Source organism: Zeus faber, assembly GCF_960531495.2.
Source record: "Zeus faber genome assembly, chromosome: 6".
In the NCBI taxonomy this organism is placed as follows: domain Eukaryota; kingdom Metazoa; phylum Chordata; class Actinopteri; order Zeiformes; family Zeidae; genus Zeus; species Zeus faber.
This window is the reverse complement of record NC_137201.1, coordinates 22,008,870-22,035,805: the sequence shown is the minus strand read 5'-3', so window position 1 is coordinate 22,035,805 and position 26,936 is coordinate 22,008,870. Positions and strand designations below refer to the sequence as shown.

Here is a 26,936-nt window from a genome sequence, read left to right as displayed (position 1 = left end):
CAGAAAGGGATCTTACATAACAACAGGGAGGCGGGGGCGGGGGCACTCGGCGCGGTTCTGCGTTCCGCGCCGAGGGAAGTCATTGACATGTAAATTTGGCGGGCTCGGCCGAAGGTGCAAAGCAGATGAAGTTTTTCTGATGCGATTATCGTCGGAGGTGGGGGAGCGGGGGGGGGTCCGGGAGTCAATTGTGTTTACAATCAGGATGATGTAGAGAGGAATGCGTTTCCCCTCTCAGCCCAGTGGGTAATGAGGTTAGGGCGGCTCTGTATTGAGTGGGAACAGGCCGGCTAACCTGGTTAGAGCTCGGCGGGGGGAGGAGGGGGAGGCCCAAAGACGACCGGGGTGAGGAGGCGGAGCGCGGTTGGCCACGAGCCGCGGCGGGTACAGCGGCTTCTTGGCTGCCGATGAAGCGTAAATCCCCAGAGGGATATTCAATGTGTTTACTGGTTGATATTTGTTTTTTGAAGTGGAACCCGCATCTGCGTCGGGTGGATTACGCTACAAGTCAATTCCAATCAAAACGCCCGTGTTTTTCCGGCGTAACATCTGGGTTAACCCTCATCTTCGCGCCGAGACGTCGGTTTTCCTGCTCCTGAACAACTGGTTTGTTGATTTCGGGGTTTTTTTTCTTGGTCACCCGAAGCGGTGGGAATACAGTGTTTTGTGTTTTTTGTTTTCGTTTTGTCTGTGGGAATGTTCATCCGCATCCACAGTTTATTGACCCCAACTAGCGACGCTGCTTTACCAAATTCACAGCGGCTTCCATTCATGTCTCGCAACCCCATTCCACTCTTGGTGGCGGACCCCGCCACCAGCAACGGAAACGGCATAAAGAGGAGCACCATACATGACGCAAATACATTGTTTCTTGGGCTGGCTAAGTAAAGTAGACAATATGGGACAAAAATAGGATTATTATTATTTTAATAATCTTACAGATTACCACTTTAAATATATAAGTAAGTGTTAGAAGGGTTCCCAATGTCCATTATCTTATGAAACTGGATTACCAAAACATTGGCAGCTTGTTTGGATTATTGCACGAGACTCTTTTTGTTTCGCTTTCAGAGCCTATTGGCGATGGGGGTTCATATGAAATTGGAGCTCACCGGCGAACTGGTCGGACATTCTGCAGCTCATGTCGTCTGCGCTCAAACGTCTAAACTACACCGCGGCGTGCGAACCTTCCCTCTGAAATAACCGCACAGAGGGACGGACTGAGGAAAATCAATGGAGGGAATTCATCCGGTGACACCGGCTGAAGTGGACGGGCGTGAGTCATGAGATTCTTGTTTTCGGCGCCGGGTCCTTTGGGTCTTTCTGACGACTAGTCCTGAATGAGTCCCCCCGACAAATCCACTGACCTCACTCCGTGTCTGCTTGTTCCCAACGTCATTTGACAGTAAATTCCACTTCGGACGGAGAGGCTGCGAGTCCTCACTCGACAGGGAGATGAACACCATGTCCAACTGCTTTCTCCACTCTATTGATGGGGGAGGACCTGGAGGAAACCCACGCGAACATGAGGAGAGAGCGCACAGACTCGGCACAGAGAGGCCCCGGTTGGGTTCAAACTCAGAACCTTCCTGCTGCGAGCCGCCGTGCCACGCTCGCTCTCGTCAAAATGTTCAAAGTGTGAATTTTCAAAAGAAAAAATGTCAGCCATTTATAGTTTGTGGCAGTTCCACCGAGTGGCGTTTTCAGGGCCCTCCGGCACAGAGACACAGACGATGGGGTAGAAGACATAAAAGTTTACTGCAGCGAGTGGGCTAGGTGGAACAAGCCTGGAGCAGATGGAAAACATGTCACGACAAGGGATCCTCCTGTGTGTGTGTGTGTGTGTGGGGGGGGGGGTTACCTGTTGCTCATTAGACCAATTAACAAACAAGTGGTGTACAGCCACACTGACCCTGGGCCCCCAATAACCCCCAAGCCACAGTTATTTGGTGAATTTATGATGAACTTTCACATCACCTTATGGACGTTCTAACATCACCAACACCCCAACCCACATGTGGCTATGACTGAGTATGTGTGATGATGAGTATGAGTGTGTGTGTGTGTGTGTCACTCCTGCAATCCGATACAGCCGCTAATAACGACCAGTGAAGTAATCAAAACCAGGGGCCGCCCGAACGAGCGTCTGCGGCCCCGCCGTTAGTATTCCTGCCCCGCGCCGTGTTTCTGTGCGTGTAGGCGACGGCTGAGCGCCGTGTCAGAGCTCGCTGTTTACGCTGGAGGGGAGGTGGGATCCATCACCGTGTGCGTCCGGGCGTGGCGGCGCCCGTGCACTTTCATCCCGTCTCACCTCCTCACTCACGCTCCGACAGGCCCCTCAGCCCGCTCTCTCACGACGCACGACGGCTTGACACACACACACACACACACACACACACACACACACACACACACACACACACACACACACACACACACACACACACACGCGCATACGCACAAGCACACACAGACGCACACGCACGCAATCAGAGTGTCGTTCAAGCTCAAACACGGAGCACACGCAACAGATTCAGCAGCGGTTACGTCGCGTCGTGATGGATTCTGTTGTTTGCGTCAGGGGGGGAAAGAGAGGCAAAAAAAAATCACCAGTTCAGGGCCTTGAACTCGGCGCCAAGAGTCGGCGTCCGTATCGCCGCGGTTCTCCGTCCACGGGGGAACGGTTATCCGGTCGCGAGTGCACGTTAACCACCCAAGGCCCCCGACTGAGCCGACTCCGTAAGCCGCGAAAAACAGCAGCTTACCTGAGATAACAATCACCTAATCGCTGCATAATTAGCAGGCGAGGCACAGAGAGGTTCAGCCGTGGATTTTAATTACATACTCAAACACTCCTTGCACAGTTTCAGTGGGGAAAAACCACAAAATTAAATCAACTGGAGTAAAGATCCGCGACCGTCTTATGTTTCGTGTCAGGATCACTCCGGCTGCATTCTCCTCCTCCGGGTACAAACCGTGGATGCACGCGGATCGTTTCTTCATCGTGCGACCGCGGCGTTACCGGAGGACGTGGAGGCGCGGCGCCGTCATGAGGAGCCATTTGTTCTGAGCCCGTCCTGCAGGTGAGCGCTGAGGATTTCAAAAGAAAGGAGCGAGCGCACACACACACACACACACACACAGCAGCGGTCGGAGGAACGTGGACTCGGGGAAGAGGCGGCGGAAGGGAGAGCTGGCACGTGCATCGGATAAAAGCGTTTCCAACCCAGCTAGAACCTTCGGGTCCCAAAGAAACATACGGCAAAACATTTCACCCTCAATCCAATCCCCGAGTGCTGAGGCTTCATCTGAATATCTTTCAATCACTTATCTGATATGGACAAGCCCTACATAATTACATAATCTGTTTCTCTTTTTCTTTGCAATATCAGCAAGTTAAAATTGCAGTGAAGCTTCCATCGTAACGTGAAAAACATTTGGACCATATCATCTCCCGGCACGGGATCCCATCTACTGTTCAATTTATTTCGATTGGCTTCAAGGCTGAACCAGCCGATTCAGTATGTCACAACAATTGAGCGAGGCATTCCAGCGAAAGTTTCATCAACACAATGATTAAGTTAACACTTACTGTAGCTATGTGTTAAAAGTGCAAGTTATTAGATATATATCAAACAATCATTCACTGAGGAACTGCACAAGGTTTTCAAGCCAAATACAGAACTGGCCGCCCCGTTTTTTGTTTTTTTTTGTTTGTTTTTTTACACTTATTTTAATTGTAGAGTCACTTGTAGCTAGTTTAATATAACTGATTTGAAAAAATAAATGATCATTAAACACTCATATATTCTTTTTTTTTTCCCTATGAAACTACATTTTGAGGATATACCGGTTGGCATAACATTTTTTTTTGTTTTACAATTTTGATAAAATGTTAAAAGTGCAACCACTTGCATGAACAAGCTGCATCCAGCAGCATCACTGTACCTTATCTACAGTTTCCTGCTTTTCAGTATAATAAGAAGCATTCGTGCAGAGCGCTTACAGCGCTTCTCCATTCTGAGTTCCCAACTCATCCCTTCCTTTGAACCACAAAGGAGCGCCGCCATGACGGCGAACCGACCACCACAGAGAAACCGACCTCAACGTTGTCTTCTCTAAGTGGAGGTGACGGCGGCGCTTCATGTACAGTACTCACTGATAAAGTACATTTCTTTACATGTGGAAAAAAAAAACAACAACAACATAATTTGGGGATACACTGAGTCAGCGTGGAACTCCGCTGTGGCACACGAGACAGGAACCTAATTTACTAAGAACTTGCTCTATCTTTAGTTGAAGGCGTGCTAATCAGCCTCAATGAAATCAATGGTATTTTAATTTTAATTTTTTTAAACCTAAACCTTATTTTATTTCCATCATTGGGGCGTCAACAAAAGTGATTGGCATCAGAATCTTTTCAACTGATCTGTTGGGCACCGGGGCAATCAAAACATTACATTACATTACATTTAGCAGACGCTTTTATCCAAAGCGACTTACAATTGTTCAAACACCGACGGACGCAGCCATCAGGAGCAATGAGGGGTTAAGTGTCTTGCTCAAGGACACTACAGCATGCTAGCAGGAGGAGCCTGGGATCGAACCAGCAACCTTTAGATGACTAGACCACCAGCTCTACCTCCTGAGCTACCATCCCACTAAAACCGCAGAACATTCTGATGCCGGTACCTTAGGTTGACTGACCCTCAAAAAACACAAACCCGAAAATAACGTTAAGCTTAAAAAAAATAAAATAAATACGGGAGGTTTCCTTTTAAGATTAATGATCAACAGGCATAGTGTTTGGTAAAAATGAAAAAACAAACACAGCTTATATAATTGGGCCTCGGTGGCTTTGTTGGACTGGGTGTGTCAGGATGGGTTTGGGGTTTTGGCTGAGGTAAGGCGAAGGTCACGTCTCTACAGCTTGGACAAGAAGGAGGGCGGGCCGCTGTACATGTCGGCCCTGAGCCTGGCCCAGTCGGTCGCCCGCCGGACGGAGCTCTTCTCCCGGGTGAGGATGCGGGCGGCCTTCCTCATCTTCTCCTCGTTGCGCTCCAGGTAGCGGACGGCCTCCGACTCCAGCAGGTTGAGCTTCTCCAGCCGGCTCTCGTCCAGGGTGATCTCCTCGCTCATGTACGGGTTGAAGCGGAAGTAGGTGTCCGGAGGGAGGAGGGCGTCCAGCATGGTGTGGACCTCTGGAGGAGGACAGGGGAGGTGGAATGAAGAGAAGATCAGGGACGTTCAGGAAAGAAGGCAAATGGACGAGCAGCCTTCACAACCCAAAGGCGCCACACAATCCAGGCCTCACATTCATCCATTCAAACCAACCGACATGCTCATTGGGGGCAGTTTGGGTTAGACATGACAATTAGACATGCCGCCAGGAGGACCCGGGGATCGAACCGGGGATCCTCCGATTACACCAGACGACGACGTCGCTGAACCTCCCTAACCACTACCGACCGAGGAAGCGAAGATACTGTGTTGTAAATACTGTATGAACGGTGCTAGTGTTAAAGAACTGTTTTTTACTCAGCACGTCAGTCATTTGGGGCACGGTTCTGGACAGTGTAAAACCTTTTGGGGATTCACTGGGGTAGGTACATTTTTACCAAGACACACACTGGTGTATCCATCACTATGATGTCAACACTTCACACGCATCACTTCTTCTGCTAAAAAAAACAAAAAAAAAAAACAATGGCAGGTGAGACCCGGCGACATCTCTCTGCCTACGCAAGCCAAAAATTTCAAAACCTTCTTCAAGGTCTTCAGTATTATGCCGGTGCCTCCATTAGGCACTTGTGTAGAAAAGGACGCCGCAATCAAACATCTGGTGCGGAAATTCTCCAAAACACCTCTGGTCTCATTCCACTTTGCATGTCAATGAGTAGTCCCTAGGTAACAACAGTGGCTGGAATAATCATGCTGGCAGTCGGTGGGACCTCACTGACGTGGACGTTCCGGGCGGGATCAAAATAGCGGACTGGCTCTGGAATCGTTGCAATGGCGGGACCTCAACGTGCGATACTGTTGCCGGGGCGATAGACACACAAATACGGGGCCTAATAGCGTCAATATGCACAAACGCTCAAAGATTAGAGGGAACGTCAGCGCGGCATGCAGTTCTGTCAGCCCTTTGACAGCAATGCAATGTATAAGGAAAGCTAATGTCATAGTCTTACTGTGTGTGTGTGTGTGCTACAACAAAGGTTATTTGGCGTGTGTATCTCTGAGGTGTTGCTGCCAGGAGGAAACCCTGTCATGGGCGAATCAAAGCGTCTGAGAGGCAAAAAAAGAAAAATATTGAAAATGAAATCACACAAGGTCACAACAACAAGAGCCGACGCCTTGGGGGGGTCAGACGGGGAACATCAGCTGTTTGTGTCGAGCGTTTCTCACGCTGCGCGGGCGAGGTGAGCTGCGGTTCAGACGCCCAGACGTGTAAAAACAAACCAAACCAAACCGGCCCGCGGGCTGGGGAGCAGGGATTTTGAAGATATTTTGAAATTTTTCCATCGCTTGCAGTATTCAGCGTCGAAGGACCGCGTGAAGACGTTGTGGGAGATGCCGTTTCAGATGCGGACGCAGAAATTTATGGAAGCAGTTGCAAAGTTGCAAATAAAAAGCTTTCAAATTCAGTTTTTCCCCCCAAAACACCATTTATGTTCTACTACTAACGGAGGATGTGTTAACAATTATGGCTGCGTGGGAAATGAACTTGAAGGCAAAGCACGGGGGAGCAATTCTCAGCGTTGACAGCTTTTACTGTTAAAGCTGAAAGGACAAGGTCAATATTAGGTCATTCTAAACAGCGGCGCAACAACACTCTTAGCTGTCTCCACAATAACGGGAAAAATTGTGGAACGTTTTCCACCGGCAACCTCTCCTGCGCTGTTTCAATGGAGAGTCAGCGCAGATTGACACGTTTGAGAACTTAGCGCATTTTTTGCATCAACCAAAAAAAAATGTGCACACTGTGAATAGAAAATATGCTTGTTTTTTGCAAAAGAGCCCTTTGCAGTAGGGTGCTTCTATAACCATTTAATTACAGGAAAAGCCCACTCCTGGCACTTCCAGAGCGTAGCTGTTCTGGCAAAAACAATAGCACCCATTAGACACAGTGGATAATTATGTCAGCTAAAAAATAATGAATACATGTTTGGATCCAAACTAGGTTGGCAACTTCGTATTATTTTCGTAAACAACTAATCTATCCATTGGTTTTTTGGATTATTAAATCTATTTACACCGTACCGTCGCCAACACCTGCTCATAGCGGGCTCATTCCGTCGTCAGCATAGTCATACTCCCTTCACCCCTGGAGATGTAGATGTAACATGATATTATATTTCTTTTTTATCTCTTTTGACTTGCGCTGTTCTGTCAACTTCTGCTGCTGTAACAACGAAAGGATTTGTCCTATCTGATAAAATGATGGTGAAATAAGAAAAAATAACATCATCGCATCTTGAAATGGCTCCATGTTTTTACCCAGCAGACACATTAATAGAACGGCAAGGCAAGCCGAGTTTATGAGTACAGCACATTTGATACGCAACGGCAGTTCAAAGTGCTTTACATAAGGCATAAAGAGGCATTATATAAAAGCAAAGAATAATAAAAGCACAGAAATAAAAGCTTGAAACATGTTTAAAAAATGTCATAAAGTCAAAGATGGAAATTCATATTTTGGCGAGTCTGTAAAACAGCACATATTGGCTAATTTGGCACAGTACATGACCAAACACACTATTTGATGAGTAAAATCCATTCTTTTGATCAATCATTTGATTGTTCTATTAATCATTTCAACCCCCGGCTTAATCAATAACATTATGGGAATTTGATAAAAACAAAAGTCAAATGGTGTAACTATTTAAAATAACCTCCCCCAATTCCCCTTATCTCTGTGCACAACGATAGGCCTGTGATCCGCCCCGAGGAAATCAGGGGGAAGATAAACACTTCAGTGGGAGGCGGCTTTATGGAGCGCGAGGAGGAAATCTGCGACGCACACTCCCGCTAATCTGCCGTTTCTAAATAACAGAGCCCAATTGGAGAGATAAATCCCAAATACATGGATGAGCAGGCGCGGAGCAGCATCTGGGTCACACTCCACGCCGCAGCGCCGGCGGGGAAGCGGCCGAGCCAAATTTAGGAGCTGCAGAGGTGCCCGTGTCCAGAGGTGATAAGCAGACGGCGGCGTTAGCGAGGCGTTAGCGACGACGGAGGGCGGAAGCGGGACACCGCCGCTACAAAGTCCGCCCGCGTTGCCGCTCTTTTTGGCTGAGCGTTGATAAGACGACTTCAAAGACCCATCGCTCCCTTTGAAAGCATCGTAGAGCGAGGACACACAGCATGGTTTTAATTGTCGCCTCTGTTGGCTGCATCGAGGTCGTTGCTGTTAACTGGATCGCCCTTGTTGCGTCAGATCACTTTGAAATGTGGCTGAGTACAAACTACGCGCCCATTTTTGTACCTAGTCGGATTACCAGAAAATATGTCTAGCAATTTTAAATTACACTAAATGGCGCCTAAACAGAATCTTCAGAAAATGGGCAGTCGGAGGAAGAAAGGTGTTTCCCTTATGATGAACAAGATGTGACAGTGAGGATCCCACAGTGTTTCGCCTCAAATCTTGTGAAGACGTACAGTGTGTGCTTACTGAACAACGGCCATCCAGCTCCGCCGGGCTTCCTCCGGCTTATATTCACAAAAGTATTGTGAACAAGTGAATACCTGCAGGTTTCTGTCTTAAAAAAAAATCCACAAAATCCTCACAAATACAGCTACAATTACATTAACCTTTTTTTTCAAATATAACCTGGAGTGATTGCAGTTAGTTCTCATTATCCTTAAACTAATAACATAATCCGGATGACATGCACTCAGGTACTACTCAGCCGTGTAGAGCAGTGGTTCTCAACTGGTCTCGCTTCAGGATCCACATTGTTCTTAAGTCACGACCCAAACATAATTAACACTCTGAACCATTATAATTTATTTCACTAAATGAATTGAGCAGAAAGACACTTGTGCTTTTGTCCAACAGCTGGATGATGGTGCGACGTGTGGGGTTTTTAAAATAAAAGCACTCGTACGCCACAAAAAAAGAAAAGCAGCAATTTTAAGATTTTTGACGAAGTGGATGTATGCACCTGCATTTCAAAAGGACCCGCGACCCAGTTTTGGACTGGACCCGCCAGTTGAGAAACCACCGCAGTAGATGACATTGCTGTTGTGGAGAACGAGTCGGATGGGTGGGACTTACCCTCGGTGTCGGTGGCACTGCTGATGACGTTGGTGAGCTTGGTCTTGAGGCTGGTGTAGGTACCGCTGTGTTTGCCTGGGGTTTCAAACCGCCCGGTACCCAACGACACCACGCAATCGATGGGCGTGTCGGGCCACAAACACTTGCACTCATGGATCGCCAGAGCGGTGGGGTTATTGACCAGCAAACCTCCGTCCTAAAACACACACAAAAAAACCCCAAACACTATTTCTGTTGTGTTTTTTTAAGCCAGGACCACAGTGGGCGAAAGCTAATTAATTAAGAAGACACAAGGGCTTTTTTATGGATTTCCACGCTTCTGAGACTTAATTTTGTTGCATCTGATGAAACAAAACGGGGCAGATCAATGTGGGCGCGCAGAGCTGCTCATAGGCCTAAAAAGAATACAGATCGGCACCAGTTGTTCTTTTTCCCCTGCTTCGCCGTTCCAGTCCGACCGGCTTTAATATCAAGCGGCGGGCCCTCTGCTATGGATCCATAGTCTACCCAAGGCACTGGGGGGGTTAGCAGAGAGGCTGTGGGGAGCGTTGAATAGGCATGAGGCTGAGAGGCGGAGGGGCGGAGGGGCGGAGGGGCTTGGGGCTGGCAGTAGGATCAAACACACAGGGGCCAGGACTCATTAAAGAGGCCAGGCTTGGGGGTGGGAGCTGCCGGGTCCCAGGCGTCTTGGGAGCCACAAGGGGAAAGAGGTCCCTGTCTGTGGGACTGTGAGTGCATGGGACTTTAAGACCTCCCATGTCCATATATCTATATTTAAATACACGGAGAAATGTGCCTATATGTGCTTGAGCATCTGTGTTAGCCATCATTAATTGTGTAGGGAGGAAAGACTATGGGGACGAGGGGGGATGGTCCCTTCTCTCCAGCGATACGGTGGAGTAATGAGAATTCGCCCAGTACGAATCAATGTCAGGGCACACTGCATGATGGGGAATATGAGGGTTGCCTCCAAAGTCGTAGGTCCGCTAATCATCTTGGGAGCAGGACTGAGAAATTGTGTCATTGCCTCAGGGTTGAAGATGAAAAAAGGGAAAAAGAGAAGGAGATGTGGTCATGTGATTGAGGGCAGCACACAGAGCAAATAGCACGGTACTTATAATAGATTGGTGGTGGCCACTAAATGACTGGTGCGGCACTTAATACCGAGGACAAACCTGGACACCAAAGTAAATAAATAAAGAGGTGATCTAATCTAAATTTGGAAAACTTTTCATTGAAAGTCACCTCTGACCATGACAAAGGCAAACTTCTCCAGTCAGCTGCGGTTCAATTACCTGAAGGGAGGAATGAATCCGGGTGTTCGAAATGAAGAAATTATCTCTTGGTATTACATGCCATATGAATCATTTAGAACCGGCCAAATAAGTTCAAACAGAGCGTCCTTTGTGCGAGCGGGAGCCTCACCAGCTCCCCTTCTCACTGACCAAGCAGGAATCACAGTCCTTAAGAACAGCTGAGGGGGCTGTTTGTGTCCGTAGCACGCCATTACGCACCTGCGGGGCTTCTGGCAGAGTAAGAAATTAATCAAACGAGTAAAAGGAAGAAAAAAAAAAAAAAGCCTCGACTTCTGTTGTTCCTAATGAAGAATTAGAGGGACCGACACTGCGGCGAGCGCAAGACGGCCCCAGCTGGAAGTGAAAGAGATCTGCAGCTTCGGCTCGTTTTATAAACTTTGGGAGCAATTCTAGCGTGGCCACAAATTAAGTTGTGGGTTCTCTCCATATATTGCTGCGGGCGGTTTTGCGGGAAACACAAATGACTTCCCTCCAATGGAATCAAGGCATTTAACAACACCCAACCGCACAATTCTCTTGGGTTGGGAGCAGAAAGTTGGGACTTTTTCCTTTCACTTTGCCGCTCGCAGCGCCCGCTATCGCTGCCTGGAGCCAACGAACAGAGCAGGGTCTTTGAAGAGAAGTCTCTTTTAGGCAGCGAAGAAGCTGCACGGTGTGATTGGAAGACTGGTGCTTCTTTATGCTGCACTCTCACTCGTACTTTTGGCGGGATCAATTATTCAGAAGATCATTTGCATCCTTCATTTCCTTCTACATCTGTCAAAAACAAACAAGCCTCCCTTTAGTCGGGATGATACCGGGCTCAGCCCACGGTGAAAGCATTTTGGCAGTCATCAAACAGATTGAAGCGATGGAGCCGCCTGAGCACTTTTCACAAAGACTATATGTGACCCGCGTCGGAATCCTATCACACTGCAAAAATATTAAATGTTAACAAGCCAGAGAATCTGGAATTTTAATTAACTTTTTTTTTTTTTTTTTAGAGAGACGATTCAACTATCTTTGAGAAAGTGTTTTTAACTGTCTTACTCACGAAATTACCGAATTAATCGACTTATTTATTTATTTAAATAAGCAACTTTTCTTTCAAGAGAACTCCACAAATTGAAGACATGACTTGTTCTTTAGAAATCGTGGTAAAAAAAAGAATCCCACTCAGATTATTTCGTTTTGAATTCAATCCTTTTTTCTAGATTTAGTTTTCGTTCTTTCTGACATTGCGCTTTTTTTTTTTTTTTTTTTTTAAGTGTTTCTTGCAGCCATATTTGGATGAGAAGTCAAATCTGAAAGATAGATCAACAAATTGTGAAAATGAGCTCTGCACTCAAAAGAAGCCAAATTTGAGCTGCCTGTCAATCACTCGGCATGGCGCAACACAAAGACCACTTTCTCTGAAAGGATGGATCAAGGGTGGAATACCAAAGTCACTTTAAGAGAAGTCGGTTCACTAGTGGGGCCCATCTTGGCTCAAAGGAGACCAATTTTTTGAATTGCGAGTCGTCAATATCTTCTGCTCAGTATTACATATCACCTTTCAGAGTTCAAACTGAGATGCTTTCATGGATTTTGAACTACACAGAATGTCAAATGTCATTCCGAAGAATACTGCGATGAATCCAGCGCTCCACAAAAGAAAAGCATTAGAGCATTCAAGACAAGTGTGACGCTGAAACATGATCAAAAGACCAGCTAACAGTAGTTAAATGAAGACTGTAATGGTCACAATAATGATTTTCGGAGGTAATGTTTGAATCTTGTCTTGAATAGATGTCTTCCATAGCTATTGAGATTGGGGTCATGGGTTTTCTCTGTCGTTGTTTCTTGCCTCTGGTAGTGCTTGGTGATGCTCCGGAGACCTGACACTCCTCCGGCCTTGATTCTACGCTTTCCTCCTCCGGAGACTGATAGGCGATTCACAAATCAAAACCCCTCTCATTTTCCTATGGCCTGACTGAAACAAGATTTGAACCAATTAGGTCTCGCACACCGGTGGGATCAAATTTCACTTCTTCAACTCAGGCAATTAAGCTGAATTTGGATTTGGGGTGGGGAAAGATTAAAAAAAAAAAAAAAAGATTTCTTACTAAATATTCTCAAATTAAACTTCTCTGAAGACGATACACGCCGTAGAGGTAAAATGAAGGCAGGATTTAAAGGTCTCCCATGTTGCTACTTAAATGCATGCCGTCATTAACTTTGGAGAGCTTATCACCATTGTCCCAGTTAATCCGTTTTAGCGGTAGACACTGATTTGAATAGGAAAGAGTGCTATCGTCAGGATCAGTAAAAGTCATTTCATGCCTGAGTGTGCGTCGGCTCCCATTAGCTGGGACAGCACACTCCCTGTGCATGCCCCTGCGTTCTTCTCCTCTAGCCCATGGCTATGCTTCAATGCTGCCTTGTGTGACGGTCGTGATGAGCCTCTGCATGAGGGGGAACAGAGAGCTCGCTCTTGTCTAAATGAGGTGGGCCCTTTACATGTGTTTGATGGGGCATTCACATCAGTGCTGCAGTCAGCTTTTGTAGTCATCAGGGTTAATTTTGGGACTGGGCCGATATGGAGGCCCTCAGGTTTTACCGCAGGCATGCAGTGTTCTTCAGAAAACGTTTAATGGCAAAGGATTATACAAGTTATGTCCTTTTGAAAGTATGTCGGAATGATCTGGTAGTTTTCCCACGGTGGCTGTCTAATATTCAAAATGTGGCTGACTTGAGTAAGTCTCAGTTCAACCGGTGAGTCTAAAATGTACCAGCAGCTTTTGCATGCACACATCTATATTTATCATAAATCTTTTATTTTTCTTCTACACAAACTAACTAAACTGCTTCGGATGTGATCAGGTTAAATCTAGTCAATGAAACAAATCAAATGCATACAAAGGGCCTTAATGTCATCAAAAAGGTTGAGAATTGCAATTGTATGAGCCTGGTAACCGTCATAATCCAAAATTGGCCGGGCCGTCTGGGGTCTCCATGCAGAATTATCTAATTACACCGACTACTTCTTTCCTTTGGTTTTTCACATCGCAGGTCCCAGAGGTCACAATGAGGTTCAAGTCTTCTTCACAGGCTGTCAACAGAAGAGGGACCCATCTGTGTGGGACACAGTGTCAACTATGCCTCCAGGCAGTGAACAGAGATTGAGATATATTGTCCAACTACCCCCCCCCCAACAGTGTGTGTGTGACACACACACACACACACACACACACACACACACACACACACACACACACACACACACACACACACACACACACACACACACACACACACACACACACACACAATATTGAAACACTGAATCATTCCTGACTGCTGTGACCCATAAGATTGGAGGGTGTGACAGCGCCTGAAGTTATACAAATGGGTGGAGCTCCCCCTCTCACATTTATTTGGCGTAGGCCACACGGGGGCTTTATGAACACATTTGACTACATCTCATTAGAAAGCATATTGTCCCTGCCCATCTTAATAAGAAGAGTAATGGTCTATGTGGAGGCTATTTCCCTGGCGAGCTCAGGAGAAGCACTGGAACGTACACATGCATAGAGTATCAACGCAATACAATGTAAGGCCCAGATCACACAGAATGTTGGTGTGAAGCGTACAAAGCAACAGCAGCTTGCTGCATCTCCTTATCTCGTTACGGGGCAACTACAGAATCACCTGTCAATCACATCCACCTTTTGATTGTTATATTTGCTGTGAGGCAATCACAAACTGTACCCTGTCGTCATCATGAAAGAAGCCCTGTTGCTCAACTCATGCGGTTGAACAGTGGGGAAAACGTGACGCAGTGTGTTTCCTGCTCTCTGTTAAATAGTTTTTTACCTTTGAGCATCCAGGGTGATAACAAGTACCAAAAGCCACCTCGCTCAGCTTCTAAGACGCCCCCTGTCTGTTACAGCCCTAGGCATGCCTCAGCATAGCTTTGAATTAGCAGGTATAATGCAAGATTTATTCAGACAAATCTCAGCTGGACGCAATACAATGAGAGGCCTGTTCAGTGTGGTGCATGGTGAGTTCTACAGTCTCAGGATCAACAGAATGACACCTATACAACAAACAGATAAAGTCACATCATGGAGGACATTTATGATCTACGCCAATCAGCCACAACATAAAAAACACTGACAAGTGAGGGGATTAACATTGTTCATCACTTTCCAATGGCACCTGTCAAGGGGTGGGATATATTAGGCAGCAAGTGAACAGTCAGTTCTTGAGAAGTTGATGTGTTGGAAGTAGGAAAAATGGGCAAGCGTAAGGATCTGAGCGACTTTTGACAAGGGCCAAATTGTGATGGCTAGACGACTGCGTCAGAGCATCTCCAAAACGGCAGGTCCTGTGGGGTGTTTCCGCTATGCAGTGGATAGTATCTACCAAAAGTGGTCCAAGGAAGACTCGCCTGTGTGGATCGCCTGATGCGCTGGACGCCGTTGTGAACAGGTGAACCTGCGACTGGGACACGGGCGCCCAAGGGCTTATTTATGTGTGTGTGGAGCGAAGTCTAGCCCGTCTGGTAAGATCCCAAGGAACATTCTCAGGAGACTGGGCTGGGTGAGTAGGCGGTGCAGGGCTTCGGTTGGAGATGGAGGCCGAGCTGGGCAGGGTCTCACTCACCGGTCAGTCAAGTCAGTCAATGTAATCAGTGGTCTGTGCTTATCTCTAAAGAAGTGTATGAGTGCAATCAAGTGTACATACAGTATAGTGTATGTCTGTCAGTGCGTTTATGTGTGTGTGTGAAAGAGTACAGTAAAAGAAAAGTGGATAGCAAAACAGTTAAGAGAATTTGTGTGTATGTGTGCACATACTCATGCGATTGCCATCAAAGTGTGATGCTTATGCAAAAATGTTTGTCAATCAAGTCATCGACATTTTGACAAATTGATTGACGGATTCATATTTTTATGTTGATACAATGACAATTATCAAGGGAATTGATGATGAAGTCACAGACATCAAATCCCTGAACTGGAAATTTACAGATTTACTTTAGAAGTGATAAAGGTTGCTCCCCCAGAAGAGAAGGACAAGAGTGTCTTTCCCTTCATCTACCCTACCTCCCTCTACTCTACCGCAACTCCGTGAGGAACTGATAAGGGAATCCACGATAGTCGACAGCCTCTTGATAAAAATATAGGAGATGATTTGATTGTTAAATTTTGCGATATAAAGACAAAATACAATGTAAAATTCCATCAATTCATCTTTGTCTCATGCGCATCAACATGCAGGCTCGGGGGACAGAGAGGGATGCTGGGCTCCATCCTCAAACAGCCTCCAGTGCAGCTTCCCTGAATCTTAACTCCTTTCTTCTCCCCATCTAAGCTGTGTGACACAGTGGGTTTACTGTATGTTTACGCCCGTGTGTAGTTTACAACCAGTTACAATGCAATTTGTAACTGGAGAGAAGGAGGAAAAAAAAAAAAAAACAGGCTATCACGAGGAACAGACATTTATTTTTCCTGTGTTTGTGAAAAGACTTGAGGATGCCCTAAACGTTTTCTTTAATTTGAAGCCTCAGCGTCATTACAGCCAGGGGTGCACATTATGAGCGATGCACCCCTGCTCCGCGGGCTCGCACGCGACTTTCCTTTCACGTCCATTTTCGCTGACAGAGAAAGTGTGGACTTGACATTCTTGGCTGTCCTGAGGCGTTTCGGCCTGACGGTGTCATGTCGGGGCTCTCAGAGTTGGCACTGGGGGGGGGGGGGCAAAGTAGTGATCCTGGGGTTTCCTTGAAAAGCTGGCAAAGGTGGGCACCACCCCCCGAAATTGCCTAGGGAGACGCCATGGCAAGCAGGCGGAAATAATCAGGCCCTCCTCACCATTCCACACATGGCGCTCTATCCTTTGTGAAATGTCTGAAGTCTCGTATTTTTGTGGTCCATAGAGCAGAGATAACGAAGAGAGCTTTAATGTGGAAAATGCTCCTCCCTCCCTCCCTCCCTCCCTCGTGTTTTTTTCTCGCTACATTCTCTGTTGTCGTCAGAGAATGTGCTTTGGCTTTGGCTCACCAAAGCACCCGATCCATGGTTAAACTGGCAAGTGCTGGACTGTGATAATGCCGCGGCTTCTCCGGTTCAAAGGCATCACTCCCAGTTACAATTTCAGCCACGTTCCCGCCATCGGAATCTCAATCAGTTTTCCGTTACAGGACGCAGTCCCAGAGAAATTAATTGACAAATAAAACGACAAACTTTACTTCGAACGCTACTTGAGAATTTATTTAGCCTGTGTGAAGTCGCTACAGTGCACTTTTCCTACAAAAAAGGATGATTGTGCGGGGTACGGGGAAAGCAGAATTCCGTGTGGGTGTCCGTGGAAAAAAGGGTGAGATAAGTCCTGCGCTGGAGAGGCCTGGCATCACTCTGACAACATGTTATGCTCTGCTGGCATAGCTTTGGCCGGAGCCGGTAAAGTGTGAGATACGTAAGGATCTGGACAATTCGGGGCAATTCAGAGGCTAGACACTGCTTCACTTGGAAGAAAGTGCATGAAAAATATATAAGAGCCCCTCATTAGCAAGCAACATACGGTACTTAATTTCCTGGATTTAGTGCCTACTACTAATTAAACCATGTTTACTCCATGAATGGTAAGATTCACGCAATCAGTTTAAGGAAAAACATTATCATTCGAAATGCAGAGGAGTAAAATATAAAACGAAGTAAGCATCTTTTTTGAACGAGGACAAAGGCCTCTACCTGTTTTTTAAAACATTGTCTCTGTTTTCCCAGGAACCCCTCGACTTTATGTAAAGAGAAATGTTCTTTCTCTCTACAATGTCAATTCTAACATGGGAGAACCAGATCACATTTGGCCCTGTTTACCTTGTAAGGAGATGAAGAATAACCACAGGGGAGCCTGGAGGTGCATTGTAAGGGATTGTAATCCGCGTCTGCCAGGTCATTTACAAGTTCCTGTGAATTAACTGTTTGAGGTTGGCATCCAGGGAGACAGTTGAGGGACACAGACTTGTAAATGACTTCTGACCCAAGCCACACCCTCTGTTGTTGTATAAAGCCCTCTTGATCAGAAATGAGATTAGTCTGGTCAGAACACTGCTTTGGAGCAGTACTGAACCGTTCTGTTTATTCTGCAGAATAAATAATCTTGAATATTCTCAGTTTTTTGTTTTCTTGTAGCGGGAAGATGAACCTCACCGATCATTGCAGAAGAATTTCTGCCACACCATGAGACTATTTTTGAACAAGAAATCTTAATATATATATATATGTGTATATATATATGTGTATATATATATATATATATAAACAAAATACATCTAAATGTTCAAATTTGATCAAAATATTTCAGTTTGTTTGCATCCTTAGTTTAAACCTCACTAGATTTAAACTAATGCCACCCATTAACCGCATTCAACATGCTGAACCACCGGCAGTATCTACTGCTATTGGAGGGCTATTGCTGTCCAACAGGTACGGTTTTTATAAACAGTTATTCATAACATTACTCCCCTCCAAGAGGCAGTTTCTGATTGGGAAAGAGCTGGACTGAGCTAATATATGTGTCTCTGGGTAAATCTCCCAAAGCAGCTGTGTTTTGATCAACCAGTCTCTTTCACCCCACCCCCCCAGCCCCACCCCAACTCGTATCTCCCCTCTCACCTACTCAACTTACACCGATCCCAATTAACAGCACGTCGGCACGGGATTCCCCTGTTTGATGGCAACACATGCTCGTTCATCTGGTTGTGGTGTGCACGCCATGCCACGTGGGCGTGGATCGCATCAGTTGCTCGCGTTAAATCTGCGCGTCCCACGTCAAGACCGGAGAGGTTCCCGAGGAGCCGACACGACGAGCCAAACTCGGGAACATTGGCTCGATCTCAAAGAAACATGATGCTCGATCCACCCCCACCCCACCACCATGTGTCGGCTAATAAGCCTCTCAGTCATAAGTAAGGGAACAAGGAGCAGTTGGCCCATGGCTATTGATTGGCTGAATGGATGTTTGTTGTTTCGCCAGTGGCTAATGCATACCTGTTTAGTGGAGATGGAGTTAAGTGTGTTTTTCTCCGACTCCATCGCTCACTCTTCTGTCACAGAGTTACTGCCTGGAAGCCGACGCTGACAACAAGGTTTCCAAACACAAGGTATTTTAAACTCCCCCTCCCCCCTCAATTATTATTTGTGTGCTGATTACCACCAACATTCTTTGGGCCCATCCGTGTAGATTGCCAGAGTCTTAGCAGCTCCTTACACGTCTGCAATACAACTCTGCAACCCTAACCCTAACCCTAAACCTAACCCTAACTCTGCACTATGAAATGCATGTATTTCTAAGCAGGTCTGGGCGATATTGACAAAATCATGACCAAGCAAGCACAGGCTACAACACGTCTATGAAGTTCAGAAAATTGCATTACTTGGTGTAATGCAGCCTTAAGGACAATATTTAAAACTTATATACTATATCTGTATTTTGTTTGCACTACCTGCCCAGCTTCAGTAAGTACATCTGTAGCATTCAATTGTTCTTGTAAAGATAAACAATAAGTACACAAATAATAAGAATCTAAGGTTATTTATTCAAGCTTACTGCAGTTGTGTCTGATTTTTTGGATAATAGAATAAGTCACACGCCCAGGTGTGGATGTAAATTCATCCCCGAAGGAGGTGTCTGGCCATGAAAAAAACATGGCTACTTTCCTGTCACTTGACTTGTCATTTTAATTTGTGTCAGTAAAGAAAAATGAAAAAGAAAGAAACTGCATCTGTTCATCTTCTACCATTTCACATGTTTATATGATCGATTGTGCATTTAGCATTTTACATCTATCTCTATGTTGTCTCTGTTTTTACCTTTTTGTACCACATCTATTTGGCTCTGTTCCTCTTACTGATAAAACACTCTGATTTACTCTCTGGGATCAATAGTGTTCTCTTATCCTATTATAATAGGAATTGGATTCTAACCTGGTGGAGGTCACTCCCCAAGGCAAACTCCTGGAAGTAGCCGGGGGCGGCTGAGGAGGCCCGAAGAGCCTGCCACAGCTGGTGCTGACAGCCCCCCAGGTAGTGGGAGCGGACCCCTGGAAGCAGGTTGTAGTTCCTGAACACATAGGCCTTCAGAGGAGTGCCCCGGTTCACTATGGTGCTCACTGCTGACACCTGCAGCACAGGACATTTATCTGGATGCATTTCCTAATCAATATACTGTCATTTTTATAAACACATGATGCATAACGTCTTAAGCAGATTAGGGAATTAAATTCCAGGCTACGCAGAAAAAAAAGTACAACCTATATATAGACAATATATATACACAACACCGTGTGAACAAGGGCTTAGGCTTTTCAGCACCAGGCTGTAGCATATACTTTAATAGGCATTACATAGCACAAACATGTCCGACCAACATAATTCCAGAAGATATTAAATTCTCCATGGAACTTTTGTTTTAAATCACCACAGTGGCAGCAGTACCCTTACAAAACCACTATTTTCTCAAACCATTTCCATATCATCTTTGTGGTAAGCCTCGATGAGAGCAGAACATGGCAGAAGGTTTACCTTGGGGCAGTTGGGATTTCTGGAGGTCTCCACCATGAGGTCACAGCCAATTTTCTCTCTATTGAAGAGATTTGGAGGTGATGTTATTTTGGGCTTGGTGTGAGGGGCATCTTTTGGTTGTACTAATGACATTTACAATCATTTTGTGATTGTGATAAGCCAAAAAATAAACCATGAAAATGAGTCTGTGAGAGAGTCTGCTTATATTGCATGCTTCAGGGTCTGTAATCTATTTTTGTTTGGTGTAATGTGCCACGCCTAACCCCACTGGATCTCAAGCGGAAGGCATTTGTTGAGAGTTTAGGCCGTTACTTGAATTAGTATGTTTACACATTTTTTTATACAAACAATACACCCCTAACTATTGTGACATGAGTGCTGCGCTGTACACATGAAACCAAATGCGGCAAGCGAGGAACTGACTTGAGGATTTTCTCCCAGGGCTCGCTGTCGTAGAAGGCGTGGCTCCAGCCCATCTTCACCGTGCCAACGATGACATTCTGTTTGAAGACATCAGAGCCGAGCTTCCTGTACAGATCGTCACACTCACTCAGAGGGATTTGGAATAACCCCAACATGAAGCCCAAAATAGCACCTGGAGAAGAAAAAGGCAAAAACAAAAGGCACGGATGCAGACACACAATTGAGAGGTGGAGATGATGTCTTATTTTCATACAAGAACGAACTGCAAACAGGAATTATAATAAATCTGATCCTTCCACTGTGAACACAAAGAAATTGGTTGTTCTTTTAAGACCTAAATGTGAATTACAAACACGTAAACAATTTGTGGCGCTGGCTCAAAAATAATAATAATAATAAAAGGAAATGGGGTCTTTGGCAAAAAAAACAACCCCTCTAGACTGCTCAGTGCTTCTAAATGGCACCAGGAAAATTATTAATCGGTAAACTTCAATATTTCATTTACAAGACGTTAGCACCATTAGAGAATGTATAATAACGTTCTGATCATCTCACTACCCAACGGTACACTAATACATATCCAGCAATTAAAACATTTCTCAGATCGGGTTCCCAGAGACTACATTTATCAGATGGGGTCCGTGGCTTAATGTGTATCAAATTGAGGATCCTCGAGAAACCTGAGAATCACAGGCCCAGGCGAACTATGATTTTGTGATAGGGAGACTTAACTGACTGACTCATCAGCAGCCAACGGTCCATTTAAAAACACTCTACGTGATTATCAAGATCTACCGCTGCTGCTGCTAGGAATCAACAACTAGAATCCTAAAATGGATTTTCCTTTTGCCCCCGGCTCAGGCTCAAACAAGTTGAGCCACAGTATAACTGAGTTGTTATAAACGTCCACTTTGCCTCAACAGAACATTCCCCAAATCAATATATTTTTTCCACTTTCTTTTAAAGACATAATCCTTACAGTGAAGATGTCTGCCGTCCCCTCTTGGGCATCAGAGGGGATTAACGCCCCCCGCTGGAGTGCCACGATGCAACAAGGTTTTCAGGGCAGAGATGAGTTGTGGCTGAACAATTTGAGTGACGGATCTCTTTCAATGTGTGCACATCATTCTATCGCTTACCAGTGCCCGCTCTCGCTTTCTCTGTCTCTCACTCTCAATTTGGAGAGACAGCAACCTCCGGCAGAGATTATGTTAGCAGAGTGGCAAGGGAGCCGGAGGAGAGAGGGGAGAGAATGGCTAAAGCTGGCAACGTCCACAATCTTTGAGTGGTGATTAAAGGTAGCATAGTTTCCGGGGGGGGGGGGGGGTGGCTTTTCTATTCTAATATTGTGTCAAAGGAAAAATATTGCGGACAGAGTTTGAGTGTGATCCACCAGTACCCCCTTGTGGACGTTTTGCATATTAGGGAAATAAGGCATATAAGGCATAATATAATAAATAATAGGCATGCAATATAGGCATGCAATATAATGCATTACATTATATTATATATATATTATATTATATATAAATATATTATATATATACATGTATTACACCTCAATGTATGTTTACTTGTATATTCTACTTTCACTCCAGTTCACTTTGCCGTTCAATTCAGCCCAATCTCTGTAAATAGTTGCTAATCTGTCACTTTAACTTCATTGACTCAGCATGTCAGTGCTAACACGACACACGTTGTCCATTTACAAATGAAACGTTGAAACTTGATGACACGCAATCAAACATTTACACTACTATATAATTTATACTCGTAGACCTCAAATGTTAGTAAGAGCATCTCAATAAGAATTTGAACCATAGATGAGGTAAGCAAGTTGCGAGACACATTCAAACATTAATTCCTTCATTTTTCAACAATGTTAATGTCTGCACAGCAGCAGGTTGGTGATTCTACCGAGACCAGACAAAAGCAGGACAATAAATGGGTCAGTGGCAGATCGGTACAGGTTGAGCCTCCTGTGTTATATACTCTGCTATGCTGATTTATCCACTCACTGCGCCCCACACACACAGTGCACGCACACACACTGAAGTAGGGTAGGAGGACAGTACGGTACCTGTACTGACACCGCAGATGTAATCAAACAGTTGGTAAATGGGTTTGCCTGTCAAGGTTTCCAGTTTGTGCAACGTCTGAAGGGCAAGAAGTCCCCTAGAAAGAAAAAAAAAAACAAAAAAAAAAAACAAAGACAGGGAGAACCACAAATAATTATATTTGAAAGTAAAGTGAATTCAACTTTATGCTCGACGATGGCTTAATATGGCCATAGTTTGTATATTTCATAGTTTGCATATTAGAGATAGACATTTGGTACATTTCCATAGTTTCTCAGGACTGATGATATTGATAAAAAAAAAAAAAAAACATTTTATAGCACAGTTTAAAAACAAAATGGCAACTAATATTTTAATCTTATAAACATTTTGAGCTGTATTTAATTGATAGCAATTTTACCCAGCTGCATAAGTCTGGGTCTGTCTATCTGCTGGTGCCTACCTCAACCCCCCTCCATCTATGGAAAGCACCCGTATGCCCTGGCCTTTGACGGGGTCATGATAGCCCACCAGCGAGAGGGATTCTCTGACCGCTGCCTTCAGGCCGGGGTCATTGGCCTGTCTCAGACGCAGCAGACGTGGGATCACTTTTTCCTGTGGGACACGGTGGAAATAGGAAAACCATTGTATACGTCTATCTCCCATGACTTTTTACGGTGGCACATACAATTCCCTCTTTGAATTCCTCACTGAGATTTGATATATGTTTAACTTGAATTTCAACGGACCTGTAAAAAGGCAATAAACATATAAACAAATAAACAGTGACAGACAGCAGCAAATTTGTTCCCAGAAGACAAATTTTCTCCTAAAGGACAATGGATATGGCTAGTATTAGTGACACCATAGAAAACACAGCTAAACAAAGCCAACTCCCAACAACACTAGGAGCTAGCGACAATAATGAATATAGAAAACACTCCAAGCAACACTTCAAACAAAGGTTTTGAGGTGGAAGGCTTTTCTAGATATACAGCTGACTCACTCAATGGACTCGTCATCAACGCAGTAGTCACTGAGTCACAAAAAGGCAGAACGAGTGTGAATAAATAGTTTTAAGTGGGTGTGCCACTTTGGATAACGACATCACTTTTTGCCACATACCATTTTAACAAGAGCTTGGAGTTTTGTTATTTGTGAATAATGTAAGGAAAATAATTACTTGAGGGGTCGCTTAACCTGCAAGCCCGTTTGGGTGCTCACCTTCACCGCCACACCCCGGGTCTCTGGGAACTCCAGGAGGTGGTAGCTGAGGTCTTCCACCCTGTTGATGTAGATCCTCACATCTGTTGACTTGTGGAGCGCCTGGACGAGAGCTCGGGTACGATTGTCCACACTCAACCTGGCAATGATCTAGGGAGATATACAAACGGCCCGCTTTAATTCTAAAGTTTTAAAATTTAGTTCCCATAAGTGTACATTATGCAGAGCAAATTGTAATAATGCTTATCATTGTTGACAAGTAGTTCAATATCTCAGCAATCATCGTACGTCTTTCCCACTTCCAGCAAGGGGTTACTTGCAGATGGTTTCCTGGACACCGTCGGCATATTTTGAAGTCATATAGAACCATATCACAGGCGCTCAGGTGTCCAGTTGCTCAGGTGCGTTGTGTTTCACAGGAGTAGACCAAATCCAAAAGTGTTGGCATGTGTTTATCATGAAGTACAAAATGTTTAGAGCCAACTCTATTTCTTATAATTGTGCTGAATATATAGCTAGGGCCAACTAGAGTTGTCACAATTACATAAGCGCTTGATCGCAGTTATTTGAACTGACCACGGTCTTTTTGTAAAATGGTGAAGATTCCACAATAATATGTTTCCATCAACATGTAAGGGTAAATGTAAATCAACACAAGAAAAGTTGCAATAAATACAATATCAATGTGATGAGTTTCCACCAGTTGGGTTCAAGCTAATTAACTGTCTACCTAAATGTTTATGTTCCAAAGTTCAATGTCAATAAAGGCTTTGTTAATCATTATAATGGATTATTAGTACACTGTGGAGTATATTTGCACTATTATAGCCTTATGATGTGAAAGTGGCATAAAATGAACAAAAAGACAATCAAATTATGAATTGCAATAATTTGTATGTCAATTGTCAACTAAAATGTCATGACTTTGACAACGCTATACCACACCACTCAGAACTATGTCCGTGTCTCGATGTAGACCTACCTTCTCTCTTTGGAGCAGAAGCCTCTTGGCCTTCTCATCGGCAGCTTTCTGCTCCACGCTGACCGCGGCGGACTCTGTCTTTTTGACTGGAGCATCCTCTGCCTGTTTTGCCTTCACTGGAGCACTTTTAGAGTCTGCCGCCCTGAACTTTGGGACCAACGGTGCAATGTAGCTTCCAACAAAAGCCTGGACAGTATCACCGGAGTACGACAGGTAGTGTCCTAAGCCCTTCTTCTGAATGGATGGGGCGCTTGCATCAGTGGGTTCAAGAGCTTTATTATCACACACAGGTGTTAGATTATTACTTTGCTGCCCCTTTAGGGAAGCACAGGAACTAGCACTACCGTCCGCCTTCCTCTCCCGGGTCTTGCTGTTAAAGTAAGTGTTGATGTGATGGGATAGGTAGTTATAAGTTTCATCCAAGCTGACAGAGAGGGTGCTGGGGTGGAAAAGTGGGGGGTCGGATTTGGAAATAGTGGTCCTCTTGGCCTCGCTATTCGGTGGTAGTTCAGTCTGCTCCAGCCTCCTTGTGGAACTAATGGTTTTGACGGAAGCAGCAACATCTCTAAGTCTTTTTTCTTTGAGGTCTGGCTCGTTTGAAACAGCGGTTGGAACCGTTGCTTGGATAATGTTATGGGACGGTACGGAGGTAGTATCAGATGTAGCACTGAGTTTGGGGGTAGGGGTAGGAGTGTTAGAAGTCTCTACACTAACAAGTGTAGGTGTAGTCTCTGAGGAAAGGGAATCAATCTGGGGGGGAGCAGACGCTGGCGTGGTTGCACTCTTCTCTGCCTTTGGCGTCGCATCCCTTTCCTTAACCTCTTTAGATGCTTGGGAAGCATGAGGCTTAAGTCTTGCGATTTTGGAGAGGAGTTCCGTGTGGGTCCCGCTCACCGCCTTGGAGACGGTGTCCAGCGTGCTCCTGATGCGGGACATGTGTCGACTCAGATCAGCAGACCGACGTGAGGCTGAGGCGTTCAAGCACAGGGTCCCGGGGTGGAGTCCAAACATCCCGGATCTACAAAGACATGCCTTTCGTGCCCTGCTCCTCTGGTGTGAGAGACGCTTCCAGCTGAGGAATTCAAACCTCTGGATGGTGGATTGTTGGACATGGAGCCTGTGGTGAGAGTTGTGTGAAGGATAAAACTGAAGTGACGCGGCAGGCCCGTACGCATGAGGCTTCCACAAGTTCACTGCTCTGCTGACTGTAAAAACCAAGGTGTCCGGCGCCCATCTCGGGGTCATTATGCTCCAAGGTTAATTTAATCCAGAAAAAACTATTTTCGCACAACTGTAAATGGACAACAAAAAAATATGGATTCATGCAAACATGCACGAATGAACGAAAAAGTCAAATGGAATTAAAACAAAGCAAGGCTACATACATACATATACATTCATACATACATACACATATATTCATACACAAATATACATTTATATATAATAGATATATATATAATACACACACATCTCTCTCTCTCTATATATATATATATACGAAAATACATACACACACATACATACATACACACACATACATACATACATACATACATACATTCATACACAAATATACATTTATATATAATAGATATATATAAAATACACACACATCTCTCGTTCTCTCTCTCTCTCTCTCTCTCTCTCTCTCTCTATGTATATATATATATAAAAATAAATACATACTCACACATACATACACACATTCATACACACATACATACATACATACATACATACATACAAACATACATACATACATACATACATACATACATACATACATACGTATTTCTATACATACACATTATGTACGTTTTTATACATATACATATATGTATATGGCTATATAGATATGTATATACCTACATTGATATATATGTGATTAAACCTACTTGGTGTTATGTAACTCTTGTTCCAGATTACACATCATAACTTCAACTAGCACACACAGCCAGCAGGCTGCTAAGCTAGTTAACATTTATACCGTTAACATCTAGACAGTGAACGTACCGGCGTCTCTAACTTGTGCTGGAATAGGGGAGCGGTCCTCCCCTCTGTCGCCCTGTAAAACACCTCCCCCCTCCCCGCCGTGGATAAAACACC

The 26,936-nt window shown here is 44.9% G+C and overlaps 1 protein-coding gene across 2 annotated transcripts; it reads right to left on the bottom strand.

Annotated features, from left to right (window-relative positions):
- Positions 1-2,903: 2,903 nt before the first annotated feature.
- Positions 2,904-26,936, bottom strand: LOC307231123 (calcium-independent phospholipase A2-gamma). 2 transcript variants are annotated; one of them, XM_080001700.1, is made up of 10 exons: positions 26,844-26,936; positions 24,828-25,944; positions 23,846-23,995; positions 23,085-23,236; positions 22,645-22,739; positions 20,565-20,736; positions 20,142-20,199; positions 19,545-19,739; positions 9,281-9,476; positions 2,904-5,201 (listed from the first exon to the last, which is right to left on the bottom strand). In XM_080001700.1, exons 2-10 carry the CDS (start codon positions 25,836-25,838, stop codon positions 4,924-4,926), a joined length of 2,307 nt encoding a protein of 768 aa, XP_079857826.1. In that variant the 5' UTR covers positions 25,839-25,944; positions 26,844-26,936; the 3' UTR covers positions 2,904-4,923. The 2 variants fall into 2 exon arrangements, with proteins under 2 accessions (XP_079857826.1, XP_079857827.1); XM_080001701.1 differs by lacking the exon at positions 26,844-26,936 and having other exon boundaries at positions 24,828-26,039.